General features: G+C 39.8%; 1 protein-coding gene across 1 annotated transcript in view; it reads right to left on the bottom strand.

The window, feature by feature from the left end:
* Positions 1-975: 975 nt before the first annotated feature.
* WDR44 (WD repeat domain 44) overlaps positions 976-23,027 on the bottom strand; it is a 102,725-nt gene continuing 80,673 nt past the window's right edge. The window contains exons 13-20 of the mRNA XM_024240958.3: positions 18,063-18,176; positions 14,111-14,233; positions 9,343-9,534; positions 8,559-8,660; positions 8,224-8,339; positions 7,218-7,345; positions 6,414-6,548; positions 976-2,051 (exon numbers count right to left, since the gene is read on the bottom strand). Coding sequence (XP_024096726.1) covers positions 1,957-2,051; positions 6,414-6,548; positions 7,218-7,345; positions 8,224-8,339; positions 8,559-8,660; positions 9,343-9,534; positions 14,111-14,233; positions 18,063-18,176 — 1,005 coding nt within the window. The 3' untranslated portion in view covers positions 976-1,956. The remainder of the gene's footprint in view (positions 2,052-6,413; positions 6,549-7,217; positions 7,346-8,223; positions 8,340-8,558; positions 8,661-9,342; positions 9,535-14,110; positions 14,234-18,062; positions 18,177-23,027) is intronic.

Here is a 23,027-nt window from a genome sequence, read left to right as displayed (position 1 = left end):
GTGCAATGGTGCGATCTTGGCTCATCACAACCTCCGCCTCCTGGGTCCAGGCGATTATCCTGCCTCAGCCTCCCGAGTAGCTGGGATTACAGGTGCCCGCCACCATGCCCAGCTAATTTTTTGTATTCTTAGTAGAGATGGGGTTTCGCCATGTTGTCCAGGCTAGTCTTGAACTCCTGACCTCAGGTGATCTACCTGTCTGTCTCGGCCTCCCAAAGTGCTGGGATCACAGGCATGAGCCACCACGCCCGGCCAGTATTATGCTTTTAAGCTTGCATCCCAACTCGTTTTGTCTTTTTGGTGAAGTAACCATATAAAACCTATCAGGAGATAGTCATATAATAATACCCTGATTATCTGCAGTTAAAACAATCAACACCACAGCCGACTACAAGTTCTCAGGCAGAAGTTAGCGAAAGCCAAGCTGCCTCAAAGAGCTGAAGACATCAAGTTTAAAAAAGAAACACTGGATCAATCACAATGCCACCCAGACCTTGAGATTAAAGAAACTGTGCCTGGTTTTTAGAAAGCCAATGGCATAACAATTCAGTCAGGGAGAGTACAGGAGAGTGAGGAAGCCAAAGTAACCAGAGAGAGGAGGAGAGGGGAGGGGGAAGGGTAGAGGGAGAAAGCACAGCACTGGCAAGAAGAAAGCAACAAACAATATGTAATTTACTAGAAAGCCTAGAACACTCTAAGACCATGCTAATCAACAAGGATATGTCCATGGCTCCCCAACTTCTCACTTACATGCTGAAAACAAATGCAGTAAAGAACATATAAGCATATGGATGAATTCTTAGCAGTGTTCAATTTAAAGCTAGAATTAAAAAAATTTTAAGGCATGTAACTAATGCATTATAATTTAGGGATCTAAAATCTGGTCTTCTGTTGCTAAAATTTAAATGATTAAAACAAGAGTTTATTTTCCTTGCATTCCTTGATTTACTGAAGTCAATTAAAAATAAAGCCATGTTTAAACAAGTGTTGGAGACCAACTTTTAATAATACATATTTAATTTTCAGAAACATATGCTAACCATCAACAACATGATGAGGGTTTCATTGCCCCAGATGTTATTTCATTGGTACGTTATATTGATATTTACAAAGGCTTTCAAATTCAACAACACAAAACAAAACAGCTTAATTTTTAAAAACTACAATGCTTTAAAAAAATGTAAACAGTTTCATTTTTACATTATTGTAAAAAAGAAGACTCACTCCTTAATGTGGCTTAATTTTTTTTTTAAGTGAGCAAAGCCTGGTGCTCATGGATAAAGAATGAAAATAATTCTTTACATAGAAACATTGTGCTCCAGTGTGGCAAAGAAAAAAAAAATTATATGTACACATATAAAGAAAAGAATCTTAAGCCCACAATTTAGACCACAAAAAAATCTTGTCCCCAAATTGAGAAATTTATAAAAACCATTTACATATGGTTGTTGACCTATTGGAAACCTATATAACATTTTCAAAACAATAACTCAGTCAAAAGATACCACTTTTATTAAAAATGAAATTTTGTGCAAAAAAAAAAATTGTTTAAGCTAGAAACAAGACTATCCCCCCTAGTAAGAGGCCAAAAGAGCCACTGAAATAATTTAACTCTGTTAGATTTAATGCATGTAACCAAAAGGCACATACATGTGATTAATATATTAATATCTTTTCATGCAGAAACTTGTGCATGTTCATAATTATACAACGAAAACACAAACATAACAAAACATAAAGCCTAATGTTTGGCAATGTTATTCTAGCCATATTCCTTTCTACTCTATCAGCCCAGGGTTTCCTAAATCATTAACACTGCCTCTCAAAAAAATATATTATATTTGAACAACTTTTCAATAAAAATTAAAAAAGTATGTTAGCCTGGAACACTATATTTTTTCAGTTCTGATACATATAGAAACTTACTGATATGTTTATTTCAAATGCCATTTCAAATTAAGATACATTTTTTCTTTTATTAACAAACACTTTGATTGCTCCAGTGAAGTCAGCAGAGAGAAGAACTTCTGTGTTATCTGTCTTCATAATACCTTAAAAGTATAAAAAATAGTTTTAAGTTGATTTTTAAAGGAATATGAAGCCTGCTGCCACAATTATCACATGCCCATGACCCTCCACCTTCAGGGGAGAAGATCATCTCCCCACCTTTTCAGTCTCCTTTTCTGGCTGGCTCCTGTAATTCTTTCATTCTGCTGAATCTCTCCTCTGCTCTGAGGCTCACTTTCACTTACCTTGTCTTAGCTGGTCTTTCCCTAGCTTGAGGATATTACAGTCTCTTGGGGCCTGGATGCTTGGACTTATTCCAAGGCAGCCTAGGCATCTAAGTCATCTAATGCTTCATTGCATGGCAAGAAGCTAGTGTGTCATTCAGCCCCAGGACTGGAGTGCTGGCAGAATGGGATCAGCTGGGCAAGTCTGTTGCTAACAGGGGTGTCTAGCTAGGTTGCCAGTAAGGTTTATTGTATAGCAGACATACTGAAACTGCCATGAAATGAAGTAAACATGTTTGCTGTGTGAATGCTGACAGCACCTTTTGCCATATGGTCCTTACTGAAAAGCTATATAACTATGCTAAATGGCATAAATGCTTACCTCTTACATTTGCCAGTTGCGTAAAAGCATTTAATAAAAAAATTCAGTGTTAACTAACTCTGTTATACATAGGTGAAAACTGAGATTTTGAGATTTAAAAAAGAAGAAAATAATCCAAACTTTAATTGGAAAGTTGTGGACAGGATGAGTCACACAAAATGGTTTCACTTGGATGTGCTAAAAACATATCCTAAGCCTTTGAACATTCCTTTACCACCCTTTTGGCATATCTCATAGCAGTGCTGTGCAGTAGTAGCAGCAGCAAGGGACTTAGGAATATAAGAAAGGATAGAGAAGAAAATAATTCACCATACATATAAAATGCTTTGTAAGACACAATAATAATGAAAATGATAATAATGCCTACTACATGCCAGACATTTTGCTAGGCACTTTTACACATACAAGTATATATATATTTTAGATAGAGTCTCACTCTGTTGCACAGGCTGGAATGCAGTGGCACCATCATAGCTCACTTGTAACCTCATACTCCTGGGCTCAAAGGATCCTTCCACCTCAGCCTCCCTACAGGCATGGGCCACTGTGCCTGGCTAATTATTTAATTTTTTGTGAAGACAGGGTCTTGCTATGTTGTCCAGGCTGGTCTCAAATTATCCTCCTGCCTTGGCCTCCCAAAATGTTGGGGTTACAGGCATGAGCCACCATGCCCAGCCTATACATGTCATATCTAATTCTTATTGAAACCCTATAAACTAGGTTATCATCATTATTTTACACATAAGGAAAATTGGGGCTCGAATTGCCAAACACGTCAGGAACAAAGAGAGAGGGCAATTGAATATATTTTGTGATCCCACATTTTGGGTTTAAGAGAGCTTATTCTTAGACTACACCTACATGGGTACAAAATGACAAACACAAATTTGAGTACAATCCACTAAAATTTGTGCCTCTTAAAAAAGGACACAGTTAACTGAACCTTGTTAATGTGGTATATTTTTGAGAAGTTAAAAAAAAAAACCCTGTACTTTTTACTTTTCCTCAAATTGTTTTAAAAGCTAGAATTTCCTGTGGAATATGCAGGGGAAGTATATAGAATGTAAAAAGGTAGCACTTTTTACAGAATGTAAAAAGGTAGCACAAAAGAAAAGAAAAAAAAAAAAAAAAAAAAGGCCAGGTGTGATGTCTCATGCCTGTAATCCCAGCACTTTGGCCAAAGTAGGGCTAACCTTTTTGAGGCTAGAAGTTCGAGACCAGCCTGGGCAACATAACGAGAACTCATCTCTACCAAAAAGAAAAAAAAAAAAAAAATTAGCCAGGCATGGTAGTAAGTGTAGTCCTAGCTACTCGGGACGCTGAGGCAGGAAGATTGCTTGAGCACAGGAGTTCAAGGTTGCAGTGAGCTATGATTGTACCACTGCACTCTAGCCAGGGCAATAGAGCGACACCATGTCATTCATTCATTCATTCATTCATTCGTAAGTTAAAAAAAAAAAAAGAAAAAATGTAAATGACTTAAGTTAGAAGACAGAAGCTGGATGTGATTCTGAGAAGGAAAGAAAAAGAACACAGAAAGCAGTTAAACAGGCATTTAGGAAAGGTTTAATCATTCTAACTTGGTTTATTTTTGTATCTTGTACTGAAAGAAATGCTAGACTGAAGTTCATCTTTGTTATCAAAATTTTTCTTCACAGACAGAAGGAATAGTGTCGTGAGTGGAGTTGATAGTCCAAATAATACTACAAAAAAATTACTTGAGATTAAAGTACTTGATAACTCAAATACTTTAGAAGCACTCTTTGTACACTGTATCTATTCCTGTGGCTTTATGACCTGTTTGTAATCTGTAGCATGAGCCAATACAGTCAATAAACTATTATGCAATCGATTTAAAAATTAAAAAAAAATCATATATATATTTTTTGAGTTGGGTGTCCTTCTATGTTGCCCGGGCTGGTCTTCTATGTTGCCCGGGCTCAAGACCTCCTGCCTCAGCCTCCCAAGTACCCGGGATTACAGGTACACACCACGCCTGCCATATATATATATATTTTTAGACAGAGTCTTGCTGTGTCACCCAGGATGGAGTACAGTGGTGCAATCTCAGCCCACTGAAAACTCCACCTTCCTGAGTTCAAGAACTTCTCCCACCTCAGCCTCCCGGGATTACAGAGGTGTGCAACCATACCTGGCTACATTTTGTATTTTTAGTAGAGACAGGGTTTCAACATGTTGGCCAGGCTGGTCTTGAACTCCTGACCTCAAGCAATCTGCTCACCTTGGTTTTTTTTTTTGTTTTTTTGTTTTTGAGATGGAGTCTCACTCTGTCACCAGGCTGGAGTGCAGTGGCGCAATCTCGGCTCACTGCAACCTCCGCCTCCCTGGTTCAAGCGATTCTCCAGCCTCAGCCTCCTGAGTAGCTGGGACTACAGGCGTGCACCACCACGCCCAGCTAATTTTTGCAGTTTTTTAGTAGAGATGGGGTTTCACCATGTTGGCCAGGATGGTCTCGAACTCTCAACCTCATAATCCACCTGCCTTGGTCTCCCAAAGTGCTGGGATTACAGGCGTGAGCCACCGCACCCGGCCCAGATTTTTATATAACTGATTGGCACTCAATATTACTTGTTGGCAGTTTCTTCTCCCTTCCTAATATGAGCACTGTATATAACTGGAATTAATACTCATTCTCAAAGCATATATGCTACAAATGGCAAGAAATTACAAACTTGTAAATAGCCACCTATCTCAAGAAGCTGTTAACTTGTGGCAAGTCGAAAAATTAGCCCTGTTTCATTTGGGTTTAATTCATTTAGTCAGCACATGTTCATTAAGCATCTACTATGTGTAGGCAAGCACTGTGTGAGACACTGGCAATACAGCAATAAATAAGACATGAAAAGTCTGTCTTCTAGAGATTACAGACTAGTAGGAGAGACAGGTAATAAAGAAGTTTTACATTTGCATATATTGTTTGCACTTCTCTAAAGAGAATGGTTACCCATAGTTATGAACATCTAAATTTCTCTTTTTTTTTTTGAGATGGAGTCTCACTCTGTCGCCCAGGCTGGAGTGCAGTGGTGCGATCTCGGCTCACTGCAAGCTCCGCCTCCCGGGGTTCACGCCATTCTCTTGCCTCAGCATCCCGAGTAGCTGGGATTACAGGCGCCCGCCACCACGCCCAGCTAATTTTTTGTATTTTTAGTAGAGACGAGGTTTCACCGTGTTAGCCAGGATGGTCTCGATCTCCTGACCTCGTGATCCATCTGCCTCGGCCTCCCAAAGTGCTGGGATTACAGGTGTGAGCCACCGCACCAGGCCCAAATTTCTCATTTTTAATTCTCAGGTGAATTTAAAACAGGTAAAACTTTGAGGAAATATATTACTGAAAAGTTCAGAAATGGATATCTGACAACCATTAAGTTGCAAACAAGAAATATTCTTTGGTGGCTCACGCCTGTAATCCCACCACTTTGGGAGGCTGAGGTGGGTGGATTGCTTGAGCCCAGAAGTTTGTGACCAGCCTGGGCAACATGGTGAAACCCCATCTCTACAAAAAATACAAAAATTAGCTGGGCATGGTGGTGTAGGCCTGTAGTCCCAGCTACTTGGGAGGCTGAGGTGGAAGGATCACCTGACTCCAGGGTGGTTGAGGCTGCAGTGAGCTGTGACTGCGTCACTGCGCTCCAGCCTGGGTGACAGAGCAAGACCCTGTCTTAAGAAAAAAGAAAAAAGAAATATTCTTTATACTAGTGAAAACCTCATTATACTCAAATGAGATAAATGAGGCTACTAAGTGCTGACTAGAAAAAAATACAGGACAAGTAAAGATTTACCAGAAGGTGTGGCATCCAAAACTTCAGCATCTTCACTTTTCTCATTCCCTTCTGATTTTTCAGATTGCACATCCAAAGATAACATCAAACTTGGGTTTGGTGCAAAGATGGCTGATGTAACAACTGCATTGTGGGCTGCGGAAAAAATTTACTTCAGGATAATTGACAAATTGGATACCAAGACAAACACGATAGTGTATGTTATATGCCAAATATCCTTAAAAACTAACATAGAAGTAACTAAGAGTGATTTAAAACCTAAAAATTTTTCTAAAAAAAATCACATATAAGTTCTGAAATTCCCTGACTTCTCAAATTTTAGACCAAAGTTCTTCCTTAGTATAGATAAAACAAGCAAAGCCAAATGCAAGGCACTTTATCATTGTCAAACTGCCTCTCTAAAATAATGCCTAAATGAATTTACTTCTTTTTTTTTTTGTCTTTTTTTCAGACGGAATCTCACTCTATTGCCCAGACTGGAGTGCAGTGGTGCCATCTCGGCTCACTGCAATCTCCGCCTCCCGGGTTCCAGCGATTCTCCTGCCTCAGCCTCCTGAGTAGCTGGGACTACAGACGCACGCCACTACGCCCGGCTCATTTTTTTTGCATTTTTAGTAGAGACAGAGTTTCACCGTGTTAGCCAGGATGGTCTCGATCTCCTGCTCGTGATACGCCCGTCTCGGCCTCCCAAAGTGCTGGGATTACAGGCGTGAGCCACTGTGCCCGGTCATGAATTTACTTCTAGTACATATCCACTTTAACTTGATTCTCTTATAAGACACACAAAAGCAAGTATGTACTTACCTTTAATACCTTCCCAGAAGTCATTACGATCTCTTCTGACTGAAGTAAACTTGCTTAGGTCATGGTAAGTACTCCAGATATAAACATACTTATCTTCTGAACCACTAACGAGGTAAGTAAAATCATGGCTGAATTTGGGGGAGAAAGGAAAAGCAAATAAAATGTGCGTGTGTATATGTTTAAAGGTTTCCTTTATCAGTGCTTCCTACTTTGTGATACCTAAAATAACACTTGAAGTAGCTTGTTGAATATGTAGACTCATGGTCTCACTCTAGATGTTCTAAATGTGTACGTGTGATGTAGTGGCCTGGCACTTGTATTTGTATCAAAGCTCTAAGTAACTGTGATGTTAGTTAATCCATGTTGGGAGGAATGATGATTTAAGGTGTGAAAGACAGGAGCAGAATACTTTACCAATTGAATTAATTACTGTATAATTTAAGAAAAAAGAACTGGTAAGGAAACGGCAAAAGAAGAGGGCTAGAAAGAAGAAAAGGTAGCTAACGCTATTTCAGGAGAGTGTCCAGAACCCAAATTAGAAATTTAAATAATAATGATATGTAAAGTTTTGAATACAAGACACTGTGCTGTGGGGTGTTAAAATGCTTTCTTAGCGTCCTAAAAGGTTCCTTCCTTTCCTAAAAGGTTCAAGACAATGGGACGGGGAGAGGAGTGGCGGGATGAGCCGTACGCCCCCTCCTAAAAGCGTAAACAAAGGTACAAAAGCAAAAACTCTAGAGATGAGAGTCTTCTAATCTTGGCTCTACAACTATGACTTTAGGCCAATCACTTAATTTTCTGCGTCTTGGTTTCTTCATTCGCAGAACAGGGTCAATTCGAATTCTATATACTATATAGGTGGACAAGGTAAGTACTGCATGATAATAAACTATTACTTGCAAAAGTGAAAAGAACCCCATTAAACATAAGACATAGACCAATGGAAAAACGGAATTAGGGGAGAAATGTCCTGATCTCTTTTGGGAACATCTCATTGCCAATTTACCTGAAACTTGCTTTGATCTGGCTGCTGCTATTGACGTAACCCTTATACTTCATGGATAGTGACAAATCTCTCAAATCATATAGTCTGATTCTGGAGTCATTTGAGGTTACCAATATCTAAAAGTAGATCAAATGAAAAGTTAAAAATATCATCTTTTAGTACAAGCTAAGCTACAACCCAAAAAGGGTGTTACACACATACAAACTAATATACCTCAAAACTAGAAGAAAAGTGGTATTCTACAAGAAAGAGAATACATTTTTTTGCCAAGATATTAAGAACTTTCAAGAATCTACATATAGTATGGAGAGAGATGGTTTTGAATACTGTAGTACCTTATTTTCTCCAGGTAAAGGCTCAATGCCAGTAATTTTTCTTCCAACCTTGTTGCGCCCTCTAGTAGATCGGACATGTATTTGTGTATGGTATTTCAAATGCTAAAAATAAATCATACATTTAACATATTAGAATTAGGAGCATGTGTGGTGGCTCGTATCTGTAACTCTAGCTACTCAGGAGGCTGAGGCAGGAGGACTGCTTGAGCCCAAGAGTTCGAGGCTGTAGTGAGCAATAATTGCACCACTACACTCTAACGTGGGTGACAGAATGAGACTTTGTCTCTATAAAAAAATTCTTTTTGCTTGGGCATGGTGGCTCATGCCTGTAATCCCAGCACTTTGGTAGGCTGAGGCAGGTTAATCACTTGAAGTCAGGAGTTCGAGACCAGCCTGGCCAACATGTTGAAATCCCATCTCTACCAAAAAATACAAAAATTAGCTGAGTGTGGTGGCACGTGCCTATAGTCCCAGCACTCAGGAGGCTGAGGCACAAGAATCACTTGAATCCAGGAGGTGGAGGTTGTAGTGAGCCGAGATCGCTCCATTGCACTCCATCCTGGGCAACAGAGTGAGACTCCATCTCAAAAAAAATTTTTTTTAAATTAGAATTAGAAGACATCTCAAAAGTCATCTGTTCCAACTCTTAAGACAGACATGGTATTATTTGTCCCTATTTAGAGAAAATGCAGTTAAAGCCCAGAGGGGATAAACAACTTGTCCAAAACCATGAAAGTGTTTACTAAGTATACAATTATATAAGTTACAAAAAACAATCATTTACCTCTGTATCATAGAAAATACATCTGCCATCATATGTCCCAATCACTGCATATTTGCCATTCTGACAGAAATTTGCAGCTGTGATCAATTTTGTCTGACCATCTACTTCATTCCACAAAGCCACTTTTTTGTCAGGTATGTTCCAAAGGCGGAGCTTACCATCCAAAGACCCACTTAGAAAATACCTGTCATCCTAAAGAGGTGGCAACAGAGAAAGTTTTCATTTTACCACATCAAGAAAAAACTCATTAGCAAATCAAATCAGTAAGTCTATTAGAATAGTTTAAAAATGTAGATTTCAGGGCCGGGCGCGGTGGCTCACGCCTGTAATCCTAGCACTTTGGAGGAGGCCGAGGCAGTGGATCACATGGTCAAGGTATCGACACTGTCCTGGCCAACATGGTGAAACCCCGTCTCTAGTAAAAATATAAAAATTAGCTGGGCATGGTGGTGCGCGGCTGTAGTCCCAGCTACTCGGGAGGCTGAGGCAGGAGAATCGCTTGAACCCGGGAGGCGGAGGTTGCAGTGAGCCAAGATCGCACCACTGTACTCCAGCCTGGCGACAGAGTGAGACTCTGTCTCAAAAAAAAAAAAAAACAAAAAACGATTTCATTAAAAATTTTTTATTCTTTAAGCAAGCATTATTTTATGCACCGAAAGCAGTAACAACAATAAGAAACCTCACTATTCACTTTGGAGAAATAAAACTCTAATTATCATATCCTTAAACTGCTGTTTTGCAAGATATGGATGTCAATAGATAACGTGTTTGAGTGTGTATTACATAGAAGAAGGTTCTGTGATCAAGTAAGTTTGAGAAATTCTGGCTTACAAAAAGTTAAACATGATTCTCAGTTAACCTGCATTTTGAATCTCCAAAGAGAGGATAAAGTAGGTAGCATTTTTCAACATATTTAACCACAGACTTTTTTTGGGGGGGCATGTTTAGGGGAGGTGCTAGACCTTTCAGAACACGCTATGGGAAACACTATCCTATATCATACCTTCCTCTGGGATACATGTAACACTTGGATAAAGAGTAACATCAGTTAGTGGCCCCCAAAACCAGTCATTTTTGGAACTCTAACACCACTTCAACAGAGAATTACTTCATTATTCAAATTCTGATCTCAAATCAGGGGTTCTCAACCTGCGGCAATCTGACCCCACAGGGGACATCTAGCATTATCTGGAGACATTCTGGTTGTCAAAACTGTTGGGAGGATCAGGATGCTACCAGTATTTAGTGGGTAGAGGCCAGGGATGCTGCTAAATATCCTATAATGCACAGCCTTCTCTCCCCCGTGTAACAAAGAATGTCAATAATACTAGGATTGAGAAATCTCCTTTAAACTAAATCAGTCCTACCACTAAGCTTGTTTTGTTTTTGGCAACATAAGAATTTTTCTTTCTTTCTTTTTTTTTTTTTTTTTTTGGTGATGGGGTCTCAGTTTGTTGCCCAGGCTGGAGTACAGAGGCTTGATCATGGCTTACTGCAGCCTCGACCTCCTGGGCTCAAGTAATCCTCTCACCTCAGCCTCCCAAGTAGTTGGGATCACAGAAGCACACTACCATACCTGGCTAATTTTAAATTTTTTTATAAAAATGGGGTCTCCCTATGTTGCCCAGGCTGGTCTCAAAGTGATCCTCCTGCCTCAAACTCCCAAAGTGCTGAGATGATAGGAGTGAGCCACCATACCCAGCCAAGATTCTTCTTCTTCTTTTTTTTTCCTTCCCCCACCCCAAACCCCCCTGCCCTAAGGGTTTCTGTTCCTTGCCAAAGATTATTATTCTTACTCATCTCTGAAACCTGTCAAAGACAATCTACAAATAATGGACATCTTCATGGCTATGGTATAGTAAGCTCACTCAGTGTGTACCAGTAGAAGAGCTGAACAAGTAAAAATACTTTAACCTAGTCTTCTAATTCATAATTGTCACATACATACATCTATGTGTGTGTATCTCCATTTTGCTATTCCTTTTTTTTTTTTTTTTTTTTGAGATGGAGTCTCATTCTGTCACTCAGGCTGGGGTACAGTGGCACAATCTTGGCTCACTGCAACCTCCGCCTCCTGGGCTCAAGCAATTCTCCTGCCTCAGCCTCCTGAGTAGCTGGGATTATAGGCATGCAACACGACGGCCGGCTAATTTTTGTATTTTTATTAGAGACGGGTTTTCACCATGTTGGCCAGGCTGGTCTTGAACTCCTGACATCAAGTGATCCACCCGCCTCGGTCTCCCAAAGTGCTGGGATTACAGACATGAGCCACCATGCCTGGCCCATTTTGCTATTTCTTTTCTAACTCTGCTACCTTTCTTCCTTTAACATTATAATAAAAGTCATACTTCCCAAAAAAAAAAAAAAAAGGCATCACTACCCTATTCTTTCCTAGCTCCTCTTAAAAACACTCCAGGTCAGTACGATTTTTAGAAATAGGGCTTTATAGTTTCCAAAATAAAACCAAATAAAAGCACTATAAAAAATCATTGGCTGGGCCAGGCGCAGTGGCTCACGTCTGTAATTCCAGCACTTTGTGAGGCCGAGGCAGGCGGATCACTTGAGGTCAGGAGTTGTAGACCAGCCTGGCCAACATGGTGAAACTCTATCTCTACTAAAAATACGAAAATTAGCTGGATGTGGTGGTGCATGTCTGTAATCCCAGCTACTTGGGAGACTGAGGCAGAACTGCTTGAACCCGGGAGGTGGAGATTGCAGTGAGCCGAGATTGTGTCACTGCACTTCCAGCCTGGAGACTGTCTCAAAAAAAAAAAAAAAAAAATCATGGCTGAACAGGAAGTTTAATAAATAATAAAATACCACATGGAAAACAACTGGATGGGTGCAGTGGCTCATGCTTTTATCCCAGCACTTTGGGAGGCCGAGGTGGGCAGATCGCTTTGAGCCTAGGAGTTTGAGACCAGCCTGGGCAACATGGCAATACCCTGTCTCTACTAAAAATACAAAAATTAACTAAGCACAGTGCAGGCATAGTGGTGCATGCCTGTAGTCCCAGCTGCCTGGGGAGCTGAGGCAGGAGGATCACCTGAGCTAGGGAAGTTGAGGCTGCAGTAAGCCGAGACTGCACCACTGCACTACAGCCTGGGTGACAAAGTGAGACCCTGTCTCCAAAAAATAAATAAATAAATAAATGAATAAAAAGAAAAGAAAAAGAATGAGAAAGAAAATGATCACAACCAAATATCTCTTTCCAACCTGATACTTTATAGCTAAAATAGAGTTATGGAAAGATTTATGGATGGAAAGATTTTGCTCACAGTTGCTGATGGGGTAAATCCATCCTTTTGTTGTGTGTATAGGGGACAGGGATGGGGGTGTTATTCAGAAAGAAGACTCTAACGACTTGATCATCAAAACTGGTAAGAATTAACATAGTTTTTTTGTGTGTGATAGAAGTGGAGTCTCACTGTGTTGCCCAGGCTGGTCTTGAACTCCTAGCCTCAAGCCATCCTCCCACCTCAGCCTCCCAAAGTGCTGAGATTATAGGCGTGAGCCACTAAAATTCTTAACCAAGTCTTCTTCCTCTTTTTTTTTTTTATTTTGAGACAGAGTCTCGCTCTATTGCCCAGGCTGGTGCGATCTCAACTCACTGCAGCCTCTGCCTCCTGGGTTCAAGTGATTCTCCTGCCTCAGCCTCCCGAGTAGCTGGGACTACAGGCACCTGCCACCACGCCTGACTAACGTTTGTATTTTTAGTAGAGACAATGTTTCACCATGTTGGCCAGGTTGGTCTCGATCTCTTGACCTCGTGATCTGCCCGCCTTGGCCTCCCAAAGTGCTGGGATTACAGGCGTGAGCCACCGCGCCTGGCCCTTAACCAAGTCTTCAAGGGTTCGGAATTATCACTGCTTATGTTACAAGCCTGCTCAGGGAAGTAAAGTATATTGAAAACAAGTCAGTTTTCTTAATTTGGGGGAGATGAAGAAATGTGAATATGATTAAAATGTTACATTACAAAGATAATGTGTGTTAAACATATAAAGATGAGGACACCACTGGAAATGTAATCATAACACCAACTTAGGTAAGGGAAACTTGTTGCTAGGGTCAGCTCGAGTCCTCTGCTTAATAGAGCTAGTGCAGTCAGCGCCGACATGTGATTTCCCTTTTGCTTACAGTTGCAAAAATCTGTAACTAATTTAGCCTTAAGCATTTGGTGGCTCTATCCTCTAAGGGCATACAATAGGTCTGCAATTCCATGACAGCAGATTTTTCTCATTTGGCTGAAATCATATGAAATACTTTATTTCTGGGGGAAAGATATGAAAGGATTTTCTATACTGAAAAGGAATAAAGAAGGGATATCAAGACTAACAATATGAATTCAGTATATCTTGTAATGAATTTTTGTCTTTGCCTCTGAATTTCAGTCTTTTTCTCTGTCTCTTCCCTCCCCAATCTTCTCATTATTTCTGCCTAGGTACTTCCCTTTCTCATTTATCCATCTGCTGTCTCTTCTTCCTCCATCTCCAATATCTCTCATCTTTAATAGGATACTTTATTTCATTTATTTATACCTTGCATGTCTTAATAAAGATTTAGGATATAATATCCCCAGTTTTTCTAATGCAGATCAGCAGAATATTTCCTTTCTCATTTCTAAAGCAAAATGAAACACTAAATTAAATTGCTCATAACTATGTAGCTGTTAATAATTTTTTTCCTGTAGTCCAATTGCCCTCTAGAGAAATCAGGTTCTCTCACCTTCCTTAGAGGTTAACAAAAACATGTATAAATAGTTACTTACCCTTGGATGAAAAGCTATGGCAGTGACAAAATCTATATGTTGAAAACAGCAAAGGCATTCTCTTCGAGAAATGTGCCATAATCTGACTGTTTTATCCATTGAAGAAGAAAGAAGAAAGTAGTTCTATGGGGAAAATGACATTGACTATGTTATCACTTACGAAAAAGAACCCTATTTATACAATAAAAGTGAACTTTTGGTTTTTGTATCCCAACAGTTTTGTTATTGTTAAATGCAGCATCGGAAAGAACAAAAGATTATCAAATTCACTTGGAAGATCCTATTTTCCCCCAAACAGTTAAATACCATATTTCACTGATTCTATAACTTTTTGACATTACCTGTTCTGAAATTCAGATGAATCTTATCAATGTCTAAAGAAATCTGCCAGGCACCAGCAGAGAACTAAGGTATGCCTTAGTTGTTATCACCTGCACATATTGGAACTTAGCTATCAGTATAAGGCATCTATTCATTTTATTGTCACTTCAGTTATTTTCACATTGATAACACTGGTGAATTTTAACTCACAAAGATCTCTAATTGTCATTTAAAATGTCTTCAAAAAGATTACCCTATAATGCAGCATGGAAATGAAAAGTTATTGTGCACCTGTCACTCTCTAGGCAAGAAGATTAGAGAATAGAAATTGTCAAATCTTTCAGAATAGATCACAGAGTGTTCAAGGCTAGAACTGACTTAGGCACCGTGATGGCCCCATCGCCCAGGAACCAAACATCTATCTGTCAAAAGCTTTCAGCTGGCAGAAGCTCATTAATTCCTGAACATAATCTATTTAAGGAGGAGTTATACTGAATGAGAAAACTCAAATGACACCTCTGTATTCTTTGGTGTGCCTAAAGGTGCTAAACAAATCAAGGCAATGATGACATTTATCGCATACTTACGATGTGTTAAGCATTGTTCTTCGCATTATATAGCAACACTATGAAGTAGGTACATTGTGGTATACCTGTTTTCAAATAGATGGTATACTTTATGATTAAAAGTAAAGAATTAAAAAACAGAATTTGGAAGATTCACAATAATCTTTGAAACATCTAACAACAATCATTTTTATTTTCAAGATCCACTCAGTTTCAGAAAAGTTTTGAAGAGTATATGCAGTTTGCATTATAATTTCCTGTTGATTAATAACAACTGTATAAAAACTTAACCTATGGCACACCATGAACCTATGTTCATTAAAACTGAGTTTATTTGGCTGGACACAGTGGCCCATGCCTGTAATCCCAGCACTTTGGGAGGCTGAGGCAGGTGGATCATTTGAGGTCAGGAGTTCGAGATCAGTCTGGCCACCATGGTGAAACCCCATCTCTACTAAAAATACAAAAAAATTAGCTGGGCATGGTGGCCCACGCCTGTAATTCCAGCTACTCGGGGAGGCTGAGGCAGGAGAATCGCTTGAACCTGGGAGATGGAGGTTGCAGTGAGCTGAGATCGTGCCACTGCACTCCAGCCTTGGCGACAGAGCGAGACTCCGTCTCAAAAAAAAGAAAACAAAACAAAAAAAACAAAAAACAGAAACTGACTGTATTCAATTCCTGCAATAGTTCATTGCTTTGAGCATATGAAAGAGGTATGAAGACATCCCTAAAATATTAAGTGAAGGTGCTGAAGACATGTTAAGACTTGTTCCAAATAAGTATTCTTTAAGAAAGACTTGTTCTTTTATAAGTATTTAATAAATACTTTTTATTAAATAAACGAAATTAAATAACGTTCTTAAACTAAGCACTGATCTTGGAAGTCAGATAAATTAGATTAAAATCTAAGTTCTACCCATAACTAATTTTGTGATTTTAGATAGGTCACAGGGGCTCAATCTCTTCCTCGAGACAAAATCAGGTTGTCTACCTCATGGGGTTGTTATTCTAAGAATTAACAGGTAATTCTTGTTATTGGCACAAAATACACCTTCAACAAATAGAAAACTCACTAAAAACACTGTGACAGACATTAAAGAGAAACAATATCTGGTTTGAGTTGGTGTTTGAAAAGCAAAAAACAGTAAAATAATATCTGGTTCCTACCCTGGAGAGGCTTAGAATCTTGTTGCAGAAATTTTGTTCCTTTCCTCTAGATGGAGGTGGGGTGGAGGAGTTGGGGATATGAGGATAGACCTTTAGGAACCATTCCTGCATGGGGCAGCACCTCATTGAAATAACTCATCTAGACTAGTGCGTCTCAGACTATTTCTGGTGAAGGACTGTTTTTGTTTTTTTAAATTTCCAATGAGTCGTGGACTGAAACTATTTTAAAATACAGAAAACATTTACTAGAAAAATGAAATAAAAATAAAAGGCATATAAAATAAAAGCCCCATTTTATATTATTATACAAAATAGAAGCCCAAGTTTTAAAAGATTAAACAGGTATAAACTTATTGTGAAAACTGCCATAAACACTTCTAAATAGTTTACTCTTGGTTTCTGCACTTATCTCTTCACAGACTGGTATTCTATATTCATATCATCAAGGACCAGGAAGACCAGGTGGTTTATAGGCTGGCACCAGTCCTTAAAAATGCACATTACTCACTTGAGACAATTAGGTAGCTGGATAGATACTAAATCATATTACTGCTGCCTCCTAAGAGATAGAATGGAAATAAAGTATAAAACGGAAAGAAAGTATAAAAAATTTATGATTTCTTAAATCTTTCAATGTGTCCAACATCTGTTATTTTTGTCATCCTGTTTCCTTGTAGTGATTAGCTATTGTGACACTGGAATGGGCTAGAGAGTAATGCTCCAAAGTCATAGGGTTTGAACCTAAACTCCCGTAACTCCCTAGCTATACGCCTTTAAGCATGTTCTTTAACATGTATGGACCGTTGGTTTTTTAAATCCTTGATAAGGAAACATCAACAATCGCATAAGGTTGTTTTGAGGGTACGAACAGAGCACATGTAAAGTACTTAACTTTTGTCTGTGTCCCCAGTGGCTAAAATGCTACTTGGCAGATAGTGATGATGATGATGATGATGATGATGATGATGATGATGATGATGATGATGATGATGATTGCTAATATTAACTGAGCATTATTATGTCCTAGGCAAGTGTTTTATATTTACTAGCTCAGTTAATCATTATCATCACTGCTAACATTAATTGAACATTTATTATGTTCTAGGCAAGTGCTTTATATTTACTAGCTCAGTTAATCTTTCCCTATTATAACCCTATGAGGAAGGTATTTTTATTATGTCTATTTTGCAGATGAGGCATGGTGAGGTTAAATAACTTGCCCAAGGTCACACAATGTTAAGGGGCAGACTAGGAAGAATATGTACCTTGGGAGTCTGGCTCCAGAGGTCATTTCTTAACCAGGTGGTAAAATGATCAACAGATATGTTTTGAGTGAATGAAAAGTACTTGGTACATAGCAGGTATAGTTGCACAGGTTCTCAATTTTTTTTTTTTAAACTATTACATATTTCCTCCATGAAGGAAACAAGGGAATAGTCAGTGAAATAGGAAGGGAATCTAGAACATACAGTGCTCCAAAATCAAGTAGTTCAAGAAAGATCAATAGCATAAAATCATCAAATGCTAGAGAAAGGTTAAGGAGAATGAGTTCAAAGAAAAGGTATTAATTCTGGTAAGAAGGTGGTTATAACAGTTAATTTTATGTATCAACTTAGCTATACTCAATTATTTAATTATTAAGCTAGTACTCAATTATTTAATCAAACACCAATCTAGTTGTTGCTGTGAAGGTATTCTTTACATGTGATTAATACCTATAATCAGTTGATTTTAAGTAAAGGAGATCACCCTTGACTATGTGGGTGGGCCTCATCCAATCAGTTGAAGGCCTTAAGACAAAAAACTGAGGTTTCCCGGAGAAGAAATTCTGCTTTAAGACTATAGCATTAGCTCCTTATACGCAGAATTAATATATGATTCAAATAAGAATTTCTTACTTTAGACCATGAAAGATCGAGGAGATCAGCAGTATGTCCTTTATATTTGCAAAATGGCCGTTGCCGAAAGGGTGCGTTTTTATCATCAGGGTCTTCATCAGTTCCACTGCATACCTATTTGGATATAAAGATAAACTTTGAAACTGCAATGTAAAACTAGTTTCACATTCTTCCCACCCCGTCTGTTCTCTCATCATTTTGTATGATGCCTGATTCAAATCTTGAGTCACCAAAAGCAAGCTCCCCTTTATGCTGATTTACTACTTAGCACCTCTTCCTTTCATCTCCTTGCCCTAACAAACCAGGGTCATCCCTGAAGACATCATGCTATCACAATCTTTTCCCTCCCTAATAAAGCCCCCACTTTGTCCTTTCTCTAAGCATCTGTTCCTTCAGGAGAGGTGACGGCCAGTACCAGCGAGTGAATCATGATTGGTCTAAGCTAATGAAGATTAGCTGATTTCCCTTCCCAGTGATGACTGGTTAGGTATGTGGTACAATTCCATGAATTAGACATCGGGCAAAGTTTATGGGGTAGGGATGAGGGGAGGCTTCTAGAGAGATTTTCTCACCCTTAAAGAGGGGCATACTAATAGGACTCCTCCTTTCCTGCATCTGAACATTGCTGTCTTCATGTGACAACTAAGACTGTAGCAGCCATCTTAAGACCATAGTGTAAAAAGCCAAAAGGAACAAAACAAAGAGTACAAAGCAGGGAGATAGTAGGACGATGCTACTGAGCTGCTGAATTAACCAACCCTGGAACCGCCTTACCTCCAGAGTTGCTTCCTCATTGTTTAAGCCATTTTCAGTTGGATTTCTGTTATTTGAAGTCAAAAGCATACTGACAGAGGTAGGTAGAAAATAATGCCATACATGTATACTGTGCATCTAGTTACAACATGCTTTCGTATTCATTACCTGAATAAATTCTAACAATTATTTGAGGTAGGTATTAACAGTATAAAGATGAAGAAATTAGTAAAAACAAACAAACAAACAAAACACACAAAAAACCCCTGAGGATCAAAGAGGTTAAAATAATATATTAAAGGCCACACAGCCACCTGTGAACAGCAGAACCAAAGCAGTAATACAAGTCATCTAACTGTAAGTCCAAAGTTTGTCCTTCAAATGTTTTACATGACATAGCATGAGCAAGAACAGAGGGTTAGCTAAGCCTTGCATATTTAGGGAAAGGTAGGTAGGATGATGAGGACAGAGAAAACAGTATATGGAGATGTAGTCAGAAATTAGGGTAGAAAAGTACTTTGGGATCACATTTAAAAAGGCCTTGGCCAGGCACGGTGGCTCACGCCTGTAATCCCAGCATTTTGGGAGGCTGAGACAGGCAGATCACCTGAGGTCAGTAGTTCGAGATCAGCCTGACCAACATGGAGAAACCCCGTCCCTACTGAAAACACAGTATTAGCCGGGCATGGTGGCGCATGCCTGTAATCCCAGCTACTTGGGAGGCTAAGGCAGGAGAATCACTTGAACCCAGGAGGCGGAGGTTGCGGTGAGCTGAGATCACGCCATTGCACTCCAGCATGGGCCACAAGAGCGAAACTCTGTCTCCAAAAATACATAAATAAATAAAATAAAATAAAATAAATAATAAAAAGGCCTCAAATTTGTGGCTTAAAAGTTCAGACATGGAGAGCCAACACAGGTTTCTGAAAGGAAAAAACCACCACCATCTTACCGGTGCTTCAGAAAAAGAACTCTGGGCAGTAATGTAAAAGATGGTTTGGAGAGAGCATGGAGGCAGGAAAAGCAGTCAATAAGTTTAAGTAAGAATAATGAGGGCTTGAATTAGGACAGTGGCATGGGGATAGATTAAAAACTACCACTATTATTCGTGTAGAACTTTACAGTTTATAAAAAACATCTTCACATCAACCATGGAGGTAGACCACCAACACAGACTCCTGTAACCTTTGCCAAGCACTTCTAATGCTAGATGACTACCATCCTTGCCCCCCTCAATTTTGCTACCAGACTAGTGAGCACTGCTGGGAGACATACAGCTAAACAGGCTTCCCTCATTACATACAAATCAGATTCGGAGTTTTACTCTTGTTGCCTAGGCTGGAGTGCAATGGCATGATCTTGGCTCACTGCAACCTCTGTCTCCCAGGTTCAAGCCATTCTACTGCCTCAGCTTCCCAAGTAGCTGAGATTACAGGCACATGCCACCACTCCTGGTTAATTTTTCATATTTTTGGTAGACACAGGGTTTCACCATGTTGGCCAGGCTGGTCTTGAACTCCTGACCTCAGGTGATCCACCCGCCTCGGCCTCCCAAAGTGCTGGGATTACAGGTGTGAGCCACCATGACCAGACTAAATTTTTTTTTTTTTTTAGACAGAGTCTCACTCTGTCACCCAGGCTGGAGTGCAGTGGTGCAATCTCGGCTAACTGCAACCTCTGCCCCCCGGGTTCAAGTGATTCTCCTGCCTCAGCCTCCCGAGTGGCTGGGATTACAGGCGCCTGCCACCATGCCCGGCTAATTTTTGTATTTTTAGTAGAGACGGGGGTTTCACCATCTTGGCCAGGCTGGTCTTGAACTCCTGACCTCATGATCCACCCGCCTCGGCCTCCCAAAGTGCTGGGATTACAGGCGTGAGCCATTGCACCCAGCCTAAATTTTTTAAGTTATAAAGTAATACATGATCAGCGTAGACAATTCAGAGAGCAAAAAAAAAAAAACAGAAAAATTAAAATCACCTCAAACCTAACATTTTGTCTCTCTTCAATCTTTCATTTTTAAAAAATGTATTTGAAATCATATTAAACATGAAATTTACCAATCTTCCTATTATACCATTAGCATTTTCTGTATTTCATGCTTTGAAAACATTTAGTAGCTGTATAATATGGATGCATCATGATTAATCATTCTTCCTTTGTTGGTCACTTAGACATTTCCAACTTTTCTGCTAATAAAAACAGTGATTCGGCCAGGCGTGGTGGTTCACGCCTGTAATCCCAGCACTTTGGGAGGCTGAGGCAGCCAGATCACCTGAGGTCAAGAGTTGGAGACCAGCCTGGCCAACATGGTGAAACTCCATCTCCACTAAAAATACAAAAATTAGCCGGGCGTGGTGCGCACCTGTAATCCCAGCTACTCGGGAGGCTGAGGCAGGAGAATCACTAGAACCTGAGTGAGACTCCATCTCAAAAACAAACAAATAAAACCCAGCAATTCAATGAATGCCCTGGAACATGAATCTTTGAATCTTTATCCATATTTGACTATTTCCTTATCTTTTTTCTTTTTTTTGAGACTGAGTCTCGCTCTGTCACCCAGGCTGGAGTGCAGTGGCACGATCTTGGCTCACTGCAACCTCCGCCTCCTGGGTTCAAGCAATCCTCCTGCCTCAGCCTCCCGAGAACCTGGGATTATAGGCACACGGCACCACACCCATCTAATTTTTGTATTTAGTAGAGACAGGGTTCTACTATGTTGGCCAGGCTGGTCTAGAACTCCTGATCTCAAGTGACCCACCTGCCTCGGCCTCCCAAAGTGCTGGGATTACAGGCGTGAGCCACTGTGCCTGGCCTATTTCCTTATCCTTATATTAGGGTTATTACTGGGTCAAAAAGTTTAAACCTGAAACTTTTATAGTCACTGTTTTTTTTTTATGTTTGAATTAAAAAAACAATACTTCTTAAGTTCCAGGATACATGTGCAGAATGTGCAGGTTTGTTACATAAACGTGTGCCAGGGTGGTTTGCTGCACCTATCAACCCATCACCTAGGTATTAAGCCCCACATGCATTGGCTATTTTTCCTGATGCTCTCCCTCCTCCCATCCCCCTGACAGGCCCCAGTGTGTGTTCTTCCCCTCCCTGTGTCCATGTGTTCTCATTGTTCAGCTCCTACTTATAAGTGATAACATGTGGCATTTGGTTTTCTGTTCCTGCATTAGTTTGTTGAGGATAATGGCTTCCAGTTCCGTCCGTGTCCCTGCAAAGGACATGCTCTCATTCCTTTGTATGGCTGCATAGCATTCCATGGTATATATGTACCACATTTTCTTTATCCAGTCTATCATTGATAGGCATTTTTGTTGATTCAATGTCTTTGCTATATAGAATAGTGCTGCAATGAACATATGCCTGCATGTATCTTTATAACAGAATGATTTCTATTCCTTTGGGTATATACCCAGTAATGGGATTGCTGGGTCAAATGGTATTTCTGGTTCTAGGTCTTTGAGGAATTGCCACACTGTCTTCCACAATGGTTGAACTAATTTACATTCCCCTCTTCCATTTGTTTTAATAAAAGTAGGTAAGCATAAAAGAAAACTTTAGAAAAACAGAGTATAAAGAATCAAAAGATGTGAAATCCTATCACTCAGAGATAAAGAATATTATTAATAATTTAGCATATTTCCTTAAAGTCTTTTATCTATAAATATTTATAGGGCCAGGCACGGTAGTTCATCCCTGTAATCCCAGTGGTTTGGGAGGCTGAGGCAGGAGGATTGCTTGAGGCCAGGAGTTTGAGACCAGCCCGGACAACACAGTGAGACTGTCTCTACAAAAATAATCATTATTATTATTATTACTATTTTTTGAGATGGAGTCTTGCTGTGTCACTCAGGCTGGAGTGCAGTGGTGCAATCTTGGCTCACTGCAACCTCTGCCTCCTGGGTTCAGGCGTTCTCATGCCTCAGCCTCCCAAGTAGCTGAGATTACAGGTGGCTGTCACCATACCTGGCTACTTTTTGTATTTTTAGTAGAGACGGGGTTTCACCATGTTGGCCAGGCTGATCTTGAACTCCTGATCTCAACTGATCCACCCACCTCGGCCTCCCAAAGTGCCGGGATTACAAGTGTAATAAGCCACCGTGCCTAGCCCAAAAATTATTTTTTAATTAAAAAAATAGGCCAGGCGCGGTGGCTCATGCCTGTAATCTCAGCACTTTGGGAGGCCGAGGCGGGCAGATCACG

This window comes from Pongo abelii, chromosome X, assembly GCF_028885655.2.
Source record: "Pongo abelii isolate AG06213 chromosome X, NHGRI_mPonAbe1-v2.0_pri, whole genome shotgun sequence".
Taxonomy (NCBI): domain Eukaryota; kingdom Metazoa; phylum Chordata; class Mammalia; order Primates; family Hominidae; genus Pongo; species Pongo abelii.
The sequence above is the reverse complement of the archived record's forward strand: the minus strand, read 5'-3'. Positions and strand labels throughout refer to the sequence as shown.